The sequence below is a fragment of the Pristiophorus japonicus genome, chromosome 13 (genome assembly GCF_044704955.1).
Source record: "Pristiophorus japonicus isolate sPriJap1 chromosome 13, sPriJap1.hap1, whole genome shotgun sequence".
Lineage (NCBI taxonomy): Eukaryota > Metazoa > Chordata > Chondrichthyes > Pristiophoridae > Pristiophorus > Pristiophorus japonicus.
In genome coordinates this window covers 23,666,135-23,678,304 of record NC_091989.1, presented here as the reverse complement: position 1 = coordinate 23,678,304, position 12,170 = coordinate 23,666,135, and the positions used below count along the sequence as shown (strand labels likewise).

The window sequence follows — 12,170 nt, the reverse complement described above, 5'->3', positions numbered from 1 at the left end:
CCTATAGGAGTCAATGTCTTCAGGAGAGGCGAGAAAATTGGTGGTTAAATACATTTATGCCCAAGGACACAACAAACACTGGTGATCAAAACATCCATTCAGTGACATAAAATAAAATGGATTTTCACTGAGCAATAAACGCAACAGTTTATGTATTTTTCATAAAACAAGCCACTATCCATGGAATGTAAAATGTTCCAGTAACCATCTTCTTAAAACATTCAGATCACAAGATTTGACTGTGGTACAAGCATCAAAGAATGCCACTTAATCTTGATGTCATGTCATGACTTATCGAACAAACTATCCTCACTGACATCCACCCAAAATCCTTCAGTGCATTCGGTCGTCAGAAAATGACAGTTTCCTGCAGGTGCTCTGCACTCTCTTCTCCCTGAAACTTGTAAGCACCAAGAGGAATGAAGCCCTGCCCTCCTGAACAGGATTCCAAACAGTGTTTGTCAACAACAATAACTTGTATTTATATAGCACCTTTAACATAGTAAAACATCCCAAGGCACTTCACAGCAGCAACAATAAAGACAAAAAAAAAAATTGACACCAAGCCACACAAGAAGAAATTACGGCAGATGACCAAAAGCTTGGTCAAAGAGGTAGGTTTTAAGGAGCATCTTAAAGGAGGAAAGAGAGGTAGAGAGGCGGAGAGGTTTAGGGAGGGAGTTCCAGAGCTCACAAATACAGCTATGAAACATGTAAACAGCCCTGCAGGATGCTTCCAATTGAATGGAATGACTCAAGAAACCCACTATTCCAAGCACTGTGATCAACTTGCAATTGCAGGAAATGATCACTAATCAAGGATGACATTAGTGGCTCTGCACTCAACAGATATTAGCATATTAAACCACCCTTTGTTTTATGGAAACAACCTTCAGCCATGCACATTGATGCTTTTCAAGTGTAGTTGCTGTTGGAAAGTAAGGAAATGCAGCAGCCAAGTTGTGCACAGCAAGATCCCACAAACAACAATGAGACAAACATCCAGATAATCTTTTTTGATAATGGTTGTTGAGGGATAAATGTCAGTACGGACAAGGGGACAACTCTCTCGCTCTTCTACGATTGATGTCATGGGTTCTCATCCGAAAAACGGCACCTCCAACAGTGCAACAATCCTACAGTACTGCCCTGAAATGCCAGTCGAGATTACATGCTCAAGACGCTGGAGTAGGGCTTGAACTCAGACCCAGAGGTGAGAGTGCGACCATTGAGCCAAGGTTGACACTTATGTTAGCAGCAATCAACTTTAACCATGTATGTTCTGTGGTCGGCAAGAAAGAACCTAACAAATCATCCATCATGCCCAAAAATGTTTAGTTTTTGTCAGACCAGTTAATCTATATTTGGTGGTGTTGGTTGAGGAAGGAATGTTGGCCTGGACACTGGAAAACCTTCTGTTCTTCTTTGAATAGTGCCACAAGATCTAGTAAATTCTACCTGAACACTGTTTTGACATCTTATCCAAATAAAACGCACAACTTTAGTCTTAGCCTGGATTATGTGCTCAAGTCTTGACATTGGGTATGAACCCACAACTATCTAACTCAGAGACATGAGTGTTACCAACCGAGCCAAGCAAACACCTGACTCTTCAGTTTGATCCCAGATCCATGTGGAGTTAAGTGATGTCAGCTGGGGTATCAGCATGTGCACTGCAAATGGCCTCGATGCCCTTTACACCAAGAAGGGAAAACTAGCAAGGGTTCCCATTGCTTTTTAATGACTTCTTCTGGAAAACGGGATTCAGGTGAGAAGATGGTTGGACTCAGCTGTGATGATTGTCGACACTCCGTATCCAGGTTTACACTTGAATGGTCATTCGGGTGAGGGGCTGGAGAGCTGCTGCTACCCGTGGAACAGTATCCTGGCAAGAGTCAGCACCTTCAGGAGGAGAGAATTGGGGAGGGGGATGTTGGTAATGAAAAATGTAAAGACTAAGGTGGAACAGTGCAAGGGACAAGGCCTGTGCGATGCTGGGGCCTGTACCACTCCCCGTTTGCTTAATGAAACAATAAATGACCAAGTGGTAAAGTGTGCAATGCCCCAGCACAAGTTTCCATCAATAAACATAACATTTTAAAATCCTATTAATGTGATGGAGCTGAAGAGGTTTGGGTGCGTTTTGCTCCACTCCCTCCAGCTCTTCAACCAACAGCACTATGGGATCGTGTGCACTGTTGCAAATCACGAGTGTTCTTAACCTGATAATCAACACATGTGGTCCGTGTGTTGAAAAATCAGCTTAGCCTGTCCTAAGCCACATGGGACAGTGAGTGACAGGCTGAGGTTAATAAAAGCTCAGGCTGGAGATGGGACACAGATGGCAGTGGTGCAGTTGGCCTTTTTCCAGTAATCCCAATTATGACACAAGAGCGGTGTTTCTAAGCCAGTCTCAATTAAAATCTTCTCATATCTTTGTAGTGCTTTCTGTCCTTAAAAATATTTCTCCCCATTTCCTCTCTTCTTCACTTGAAGGAGCAGAGTCCAGCAGGGTTGAGGCTCCATTGGTGCTCTCTGATACCTTGCCGACGTTTGAAGTCTGGACAGTAATTGTTGGCAGCCTTATTAAAACCTATTCCCATTCTGTCCGCAATGGATAGCGATCAGGGGTGGGAACCTCCCGACTTCAATTGGTGAGTCCCAACATGGGATCACGTGACTCAGTACAGCTTTGAACATGGGACCTTCTATGCTGGTATGGCTTAGTGCCACATTGTACATTGAGCCAGTAGGGGAGCTGAAGGGCATGTTACTGACTTCCCAGAAACAGACAGCAAACTTTGAAGCACGGTTAAGGCATGACCGAGGTTTTTCATATGGAAACATTTAATTGCATGCAATTATACTGACCTACAACACAGGTTTAGTGAGGGGGCTGGAATGCTTGGACGATATCTCAGCTTAAATTACATTTCAGTTACATTTTGTCATGGAGATTGTACAAAACTACTAGCTTTAGTTGGAAAGGATGCCACCAGTCTACAAAGGGGAACTGTATCTTTGGGAGTGAGCTGTAATCTTCAAAGGTATAAAGAGGAGGACCGACATGTTTAATCATATTTCTTGGTTACCGTGTAGATCCTGGGAGCAGGTATATTAGGATCGATGTTACAGCTTTGCACTACCAGTAGGTGGCTGCAACTGCCAGCAGGGCAATCCAGGAAATTGTGGGAGGTCTAAGCACAATGTTTTGTCAGTTAAATTGAATGGATGGAAATGGGCAGTGCAGCAGTGATTCCCCGCCAGCAGGCAAAGCTCCCCTCCAGCACTGCAAAGACAGAAATGAACCAGATTGTGGAGAATTCTTGGCCTCTCCACTACCATGACATTCTGAACTTCCTGTCTCAAGGTGACACCATGAAATTGAAGGTGCCATGGCTTAGACAGAAAGGGATGGAAAGGAGTTTAACACGCTGAGCCTAGTTGCCTCAAAACAGTAGTTCTATAGAAACATAGAAAATAGGTGCAGGAGTAGGCCATTCAACCCTTCTAGCCTGCATCGCCATTCAATGAGTTCATGGCTGAACATGCAACTTCAGTACCCCATTCCTGCTTTCTCGCCATACCCCTTGATCCCCCGAGTAGTAAGGACTTCATCTAACTCCCTTTTGAATATATTTAGTGAATTGGCCTCAACTACTTTCTGTGGTAGTCACTCTCTGGGTGAAGAAGTTTCTCCTCATCTCAGTCCTAAATGGCTTACCCCTTATCCTTAGACTGTGACCCCTGGTTCTGGACTTCCCCAACATTAGGAACATTCTTCCTGCATCTAACCTGTCTAAACCTGTCAGAATTTTAAACGTTTCTATGAGGTCCCCTCTCATTCTTCTGAACTCCAGTGAATACAAGCCCAGTTGATCCAGTCTTTCTTGCTAGGTCAGTCCCACCATCCCGGGAATCAGTCTGGTGAATCTTCGCTGCACTCCCTCAATAGCAAGAATGTCCTTCCTCAAGTTAGGAGACCAAAACTGTACACAATACTCCAGGTGTGGCCTCACCAAGGCCCTGTACAACTGTAGCAACACCTCCCTGCCCCTGTACTCAAATCCCCTCGTTATGAAGGCCAACATGCCATTTGCTTTCTTAACCGCCTGCTGTACCTGCATGCCAACCTTCAATGACTGATGTACCATGACACCCAGGTCTCGTTGCACCTCCCCTTTTCCTAATCTGTCACCATTCAGATAATAGTCTTTCTCTCTGTTTTTACCACCAAAGTGAATAACCTCACATTTATCCACATTATACTTCATCTGCCATGCATTTGCCCACTCACCTAACCTATCCAAGTCGCTCTGCAGCCTCATAGCATCCTCCTCGCAGCTCACACTGCCACCCAACTTAGTGTCATCCGCAAATTTGGAGATACTACATTTAATCCCCTCGTCTAAATCATTAATGTACAGTGTAAACAGCTGGGGCCCCAGCACAGAACCTTGCGGTACCCCACTAGTCACTGCCTGCCATTCTGAAAAGTACCCATTTACTCCTACTCTTTGCTTCCTGTCTGACAACCAGTTCTCAATTAAGTGTTGCATATTTGGGAGGAACAGGTGACTTTGAACCCATGCTTTCCCAAAGTTTTCCAGCACTGGGGATTTTCCTTGCCTCATGTCTGGGTCTATTCTAGACTAATTGAAAGAGATCAATTGGAATGATTCATTAACAACTCCATCCATTATTGCTGTATCATGCGACTACCAGGATAGACGGTGAATTAGATCAGTAGTTCTCAAACTAGGGTCCGCAAAATAATTTGAAAGTTAACTTCGCTGGGAAAAGTTACTTTAATTCTACTTACAATTTTGTACATCCTATTTAGGATCTGGTTGATAGAAAGGCCATTTGGAACCAATGGCATGGAAATGGCTCCTGAAACGTTCACGGTTGCTTTGTGATGTCACTCTCAGGCTCTGGTGCGGGATGCCTGGCAGGGGCTGGTTGTGGTAGTCGGGTAGTGGCAGCTTTCTGGACAGACAGCGGAGGGAGGGGCGCGATGGGACCGAATGGAGCAGAAGAAGGTGGCTCGCAGTTACTGTGGCCAGGCCCGACGCTGCAACGTGGCCAAGTGGAGAGTGAGAGTCTGCAGACGCCATTTGTTAGCATCACTGAAGAAACAAAAAGTGAGTTCGAGCCTGGTACAGTCGGTACATGATCCCTTCCTGGGCTGGGCCTCTGCCCCCACAGATGCTCTGAAGCACGACAAATGAGTTTAAATATATTTAAGGCAAAGTCCACAGTGAGAAAACTTCAATTAAACCCAAATTACAGGTGGGAAAGTATCAGTGCCCAATGTATTTTCTTACAATGCAGCTTTCATGATTGAAGGCATACAAGTACCTCCCTTATCATAGAATGATACACGACACTAGGAGGCCATTCGGCCCATCGTGCCTGTAGAGCTTTCCAACTTGCTCCACTCCCTTGCTCTTTCCACATAGCCCTGTAAATGCTTCCCCTTTAAGTATTTATCTAATTCCCTATTGAAAGTTACTATTGAATCTTCTTCCACCGTCCTTTGCATTCCAGATCACAACAACTCAGTGTAAAAAGTAAAAGGTTCGTCACATCGCCTCTGGATCTTTTGCCAATCAGCACCCAGAGTTAGTAAAAGAAGCAATGAAAGTGTTTCTACCTTTCCCCAACAACATACATTTGTGAAACATCATTTTCTGCTGTGGCAGCAATGAAGACAAAGTACAGGTCCTTAAAAGCATTATTAAAACACTTTGCATGCAGCACTTTCATATTATGAACATTATATAGCATTATAATTTACATAGAGGTCCGTGATTACTGATCCATTTGAAAAGGGGTCCTTCAACTAAAAAAGTTTAAGAACCATTGAACTAGATGGACCTTGGTCTTTTTAATCTAGCAATCACTATGTTCCTAAAGAATAAAAGATGGTGACAAGCAGTGACTGTGAATCCAGTAAATGCACAACTACCTCGATGAGATTATATTCAATAGATGCATATGCTGCACTGAAACATTTACAATGAAATAATACTCATTTTAATGCTTCAAACAGGCAGTTGAAAATGGTAAAAGCATTCTGGATAACCCTGCACTGACACTGAGCAGTTTGAGTGGATATCAGGCTAATCTATTCTTGCCTTCTTGCTCCCGTCAGCCATTGGCTTCCTTTCTGTGTTGTAAATTTTGATGGTTCTAATAACTTGTCTTTTATCTTAGTGCTGGGATAGTCTCAGGCTGTGAAAAATGCTGCATGAATGCAAGCTCTTTCTCTTGTGGTATTGCTGTTTGTGGAATCTTGCTGTGTGAAAACTGTTGCAGACGTTTGCTTTCTTAACAACAGTGACTCCATTTTCAAAGTGATTAATCTGAGATGTTTGAGAGATGTGATGAGGTGCAATGTAAATGTTTAATGGATAGAGTCTGCCTGGTATCCCATTGGATGCAAACAGCAATCAAGTCTTAGGCTGCTGGCTCTCATAACACAGGATATACAGCACAGAAATAGGCCAGTTGGCCCAACCAGTCCATGCCGGCAGCGTTTATGCTCCACTCGAGCCTCCTCCCATCCTTCCCATAACTCCATCAGCATAACCCTCTATTCCCTTCTCCCTCATATGCTTATCTAACTGCCCCTTAAATGCATATATACTATCCACTTCAATCAATCACTGTGGTAGCGGGTTCCACATTCTCACCACTCTCTGGAAAAGAAGCTGCTTCTGAATTCCCTATTTGATTTTGTGGTGACTATCTTATATTGATGGTCTCTAGTTATGCTCTTCCCCACAAGTGGAAACATTCTCTCAGTATCTACTCTATCAAAACCTTTCATAATTTAGAAAAACCTTTATTAGGTCACCCTACAGCCTTCTCTTTTCAAGAGAAAAGAGACCCAGCCTGTTCATCTTTTCCTGATAGGTTTCCCTTACATTTCTGATATCAGCCTTGTAAATCTTCTCTGTACCCTCTCCAGTACCTCTATATCCTTTTTATAATAAATGTGACCCAAATTGTATGCAGTACTCCAAGTGTGCTCTTGTTCGATACAAGTTTAGCATAACTTCATTACTTTTCAATTCTATCCCTCTAGAAATAAACCCCAGTGCTTGGTTTGCTTTTTTAATGGCCTTGTTAACCTGTGTTGTCACTTTTAGCAATTTGTGTATTGGTACTCCGAGATTCCTTTGCTCCTCTACCCCACCCAGACTCCCACCCTCCAAGTAATAAGTGAGCTCCCTATTCTTCCTACCAAAATTTAACACTTCACATTTATCCGTGTTGAACTTCATTTGCCAATTACATGCCCATTCTGCAAGTTTATTAATGTCTTCCTGTAATTAATTTTAGTCCTTCTCAGTATTGACCCCCCAATTTGGTGTCATCTACAAATTTAGAAATTGTGTTTTTGATTCCAAAGTCTAAATTGTTAATATAAATTTGGAACAGTGGTCCCAGCACTGATCCTTGTGGAACACCACTATCCGCCTTCCGCCACTGTAAACAGCTGCCTTTTACCCCTACTCTTTGCGTTCTGTCTTGAAGCCAGCTATCCAGGTTTCTTGGCATTATATAAATGCAAGTCTCTTTCTTTCTTTCTGGGCCCCAATCACTGGGATTTCCTCCCTAAACTTCTCTACCTCTCTCGCCTCTTTTAACGTGCTTCTTAAAACCTAAGTTACCTGTCCTAATATCTCCTTGTGTGGCTTGGTGTCAAATTTTGTTTGATAACGCCCCTGTGAAATGCCTTGGGGCAGGACGTTTTACTATGTTAAAGGCGCTATATGAAAGAAAGTTGTTGTTACTCTCTCCATATTAGGGTTGTCATGTTACCACACTCGGCATGTATGCTGGCCAAAACGTCAAGTCAGTCTGTACACATGCAAGTCCCCGTGGCTGTCCATCATAAAGGCAAATGCAGGAAAGTGGTACAGTTAGCTCACGCTCTCCAGGCTCGTAGGCTGCAGTTGTAGAGACAGCTCTAACCCACCAGACAGTACTCGACGGACTTGAATTAACCAACTTTTTCCACAGCTCGTGGTGAGGGGGGTTTCTAATGAGTCTAATCTATCTCGCTCTCAAAATACTGGTAAAGAAAGTTCTCCATTTGCGCTTTTTGGATAAGAACAAAGAAGTGACCTTGGTGCAATTTGCTCTTTACCATTCTCCGTCGATGAACTTGGCGATGCAGAAGTCCCCACGGCGGGGTACATAGGAGCCCTCTATAGGCGGATGAGCCGCTATCTCACTCCTCATGCTCTCCATCAATTTCTCCAGCTGAGTGCCTGCACGCAAGAACAGGGCAAAGGATAATTAGATTTAGATTTTCACACTGGCATTTTAATTAACACCTCGCCACAATCTCACAGCACTCCAGCGAGAGTTTTGCACAGGGAAAAAGTAATAGCGAGGAATGCTCAGTGATTGAAATGTGGTTCACCTTGAGGAAAGGCTAAGGAGCAGCCCAACCATCCACACCAGACATTTCTCACTGAAAATTATATTTCAATTTTACTCTTTACTTTGGAAATCGGAAAAATTACGTATTTATTTATTTTGAATATAAATCAGCACATAAGAACGTATGCATTGGGAGCAGGAGTAGGCCATATGGCCCCTCGTGCTTGCTCCGTCATTCAATATCATGGCTGACCTTCGACCTCAACTCCACCCCAATTTCCATATCCCTTGATTCCTCTGGAGTCCAAAAATCTATCTCAGCCTTGAATACTCAATGATTCAGCATCTACAGCCCTTTGGGGTAGAGAATTCCAAAGATTCACAAACCTCAGTGAAGAAATTTCTCCTCATCCCAGTCTTAAAAGGTCGACCCCTTATCCTGAGACTATGCCCTGAAGTTCTAGAGACTCGAGCCAGGATAAACAAGCTCTCAGCATCGCCAATCCCCCTCAGAATCTTAGATGTTTCAATGAGATCACTTCTCATTCTTCTAAACTCCAGAGTATAGCACGAGGAAAAAAACACCCACAATCCAAATCATTTTGATCTGCGGGTATTTTTGTTTTAACTCCTGATTATTTTAATTTCAAAATAAATGCATGCAATCTCAAAGGGGCTGAAAGCATGATTAATTGGGGAAGGGAAAGTGAAGGAAGCTGGAATTCACAAAGCTACTGCTCCAAATAGAAATGCTGGGTAGAGAAGCGGATAGATAATGTTAAGCTGCAGATCAGCCATGATCTAACTGAATGGCGGGAACAGGCTTGAGGGGCTGAATGGCCTCCTCCTGTTCCTATGGCTCAGTTGGTAAAGGCACAGTCAAGTGTGGAATGGAGCCACATGGGCAGACTACACACTTCGAAATGGCTTGAGTGCCCTGAAACTCATGTTCCTAGAATCATAGGATACAGCACAGAAGGAGGTCTGTGCCAGCTCTTCGAAAGAGCTATCCAATCAGTCCCATTCTCCTGTCCTTTCCCCATAGCCCTGCAATTTTTCCCCCTCAAGTATTTGTCCAATTCCCTTTTGAAAGTTAGTACCGAACCTGCTTCCACCATCTTTTCAGACCGTGCATTCCAGATCATAACAAATCGCTGCGTAAATTTTTGTTCCCTCATGTCACATCCGGTTCTTTTGCCAATTACCTTAAATCTGGTTACCGACCCTTCTGCCAGTGGAAATAGTTGCTCTTTATTTACTCTTATCAAGACCCTTCATGATTTTGAAAGTTAAATCTCCCCTTAACCTACTCTGCTCTCAGGAGAACATAGAAACATAGAAAATAGGTGCAGGAGTAGGCCATTCGGCCCTTCGAGCCTGCACCACCATTCAATATGATCATGGCTGATCGTGCAACTTCAGTACCCCATTCCTGCTTTCTCTCCATACCCCTTCACCCTTTTAGCCGTAAGGGCCATATCTAACTCCCTCTTGAATGCATCTAACAAACTGGCATCAACAACTCTCTGTGGTAGAGAATTCCACAGGTTCCCAATTCTGAGTGAAGACGTTCCTCCTCATCTCGGTCCTAAATGGCTTGCCCCTTATCCTTAGACTGTGACCCCTGGTTCTGGACTTCACCAACATCTGGAACATTCTTCCTGCATCTAACCTGTCCAGTCCCGTCAGAATTTTATATATTGCTATGAGATCCCCTCTCATTCTTCTAAACTCCAGTGAATACAGGCCCAGTCTATCCAGTTTCTCCTCATGTGTCAGTCCTGCCATCCCGGGAATCAGTCTGGTGAACCTTCGCTGCACTCCCTCAATAGCAAGAACGTCCTTCCTCAGATTAGGAGACCAAAACTGAACACAATATTCCAGGTGAGGCCTCACTAAGGCCCTGTACAACTGCAGTAAGACCTCCCTGCTCCTATACTCAAATCCCCTAGCTATGAAGACCAACATGCCAATTGCCTTCTTCACCACCTACTGTACCTGCATGCCAACTTTCAATGACTGATGTACCATGACACCCAGGTCTCACTGCACCTCCCCGTCTCCTAATGTGTCACCGTTCAGATAATATTCTGCCTGTGTTTTTGCCACCAAAGTGGATAACCACACATTTATCCACATTATACTGCATCTGCCATGCACTTGCCCACTCACCTAACCTGTCATCCTGCAGCCTCTTAGCATCCTCCTCACAGCTCACACCGCCACCCAGCTTAGTGTCATTTGCAGACTTGGAGATATTACACTCAATTTCTTCATCTAAATCATTGATGTATATTGTAAATAGCTGGGGTCCCAGCACTGAGCCCTGCGGCACCCCACTAGTCACTGCCTGCCATTCTGAAAAGGACCCGTTTATCTCGACTCTTTGCTTCCTGTCTGCCAACCAGTTCTCTATCCACGTCAATATATTACCCCCAATACCATGTGCTTTAATTTTGCACACCAATCTCTTGTGTGGGACCTTGTCAAATGCCTTTTGAAAGTCCAAATATATCACATCCACTGGTTCTCCCTTGTCCACTCTACTAGTTACATCTTCAAAAAATTCTAGAAAATTTGTCAAGCATGATTTCCCTTTCATAAATCCATGCTGACTTGGATCAATCCTATCACTGCTTTCCAAATGCGCTGCTATTTCATCTTTAATAATTGATTACAACATTTTCCCCACTACCGATGTCAGGCTAACCAGTCTATAAATCCCCGTTTTCTCACTCCCTCCTTTTTTAAAAAGTGATGTTACATTAGCTACCCTCCAGTCCATAGGAACTGATCCAGAGTTGATAGAATGTTGGAAAATGATCACCAATGCATCCACTATTTCTCAGGCCACTTCCTTAAGTATTCTGGGATGCACACTATCAGGCCCTGGGGATTTATCGGCTTTTAATCCCTTCAATTTCCCTAACACAATTTCCTGACTAATAAGGATTTCCTTCAGTTCCTCCTTCTCGCTAGACCCTCGGTCCCCTAGTATTTCTGGAAGGTTATTTGTGTCTTCCTTCAAGAAGACAGAACCAAAGTATTTGTCAATTGGTCTGCCATTTCTTTGTTCCCCATTATAAATTCACCTGATTCTGACTGCAAGGGATCTATGTTTGTTTTCACTAATCTTTTTCTCTTCACATATCTATAGAAGCTTTTGCAGTCATTTTTTAAGTTCCCAGCAAGCTTCTTCTCGTACTCTATTTTCCCCCTCCTAATTAAACCCTTTGTCCTCCTCTGCTGAATTCTAAATTTCTCTGAGTCTTCAGGTTTGCTGCTTTTGCAGCCACTTTATATGCCTCTTCCTTGGATTTAACACTATCCCTAATTTCCCTTGTTAGCCACAGTTCAGCCACCTTCCCCGTTTTACTTTTAACTCCAGACAGGGATGTACAATTGTTGAAGTTCATCCATGTGATCTTTAAATGTCTGCCATTGCCTATCCACCGTCAACCCATTAAGTATCATTCGCCAATCTATTCTAGCCAATTCACGTCTTATACCATCGAAGTTAACAATCCCAGCTTCTCGAGTCTTTCCAAGTAACTAAAGTCCCACATCTCTGATACCATTCTATTAAATCTCCTCTGCACCCTCTCCAGGACCTTGACTTCCTTACTAAAGTTTGGTGCCCAGAATATAGGAAGCAAATCCTGATTACTGTTCGTTGTCCCCTCCATCCTGCTGGACAGGATCAGGCTGGGCTGTGATTCCCTCTTACCAGTCAGATATCCTGGTCTGATTTTCCCCTTCCCATGTCTAAG

At 43.5% G+C, this 12,170-nt stretch overlaps 1 protein-coding gene across 1 annotated transcript in view; it reads right to left on the bottom strand.

Annotated features, from left to right (window-relative positions):
- snd1 (staphylococcal nuclease and tudor domain containing 1) overlaps positions 1-12,170 on the bottom strand; it is a 1,067,139-nt gene that overhangs the window by 95,466 nt on the left and 959,503 nt on the right. Inside the window, exon 19 of the mRNA XM_070897262.1 lies at positions 8,162-8,285. Within this exon, the coding sequence (XP_070753363.1) occupies positions 8,162-8,285 (124 nt within the window). The remainder of the gene's footprint in view (positions 1-8,161; positions 8,286-12,170) is intronic.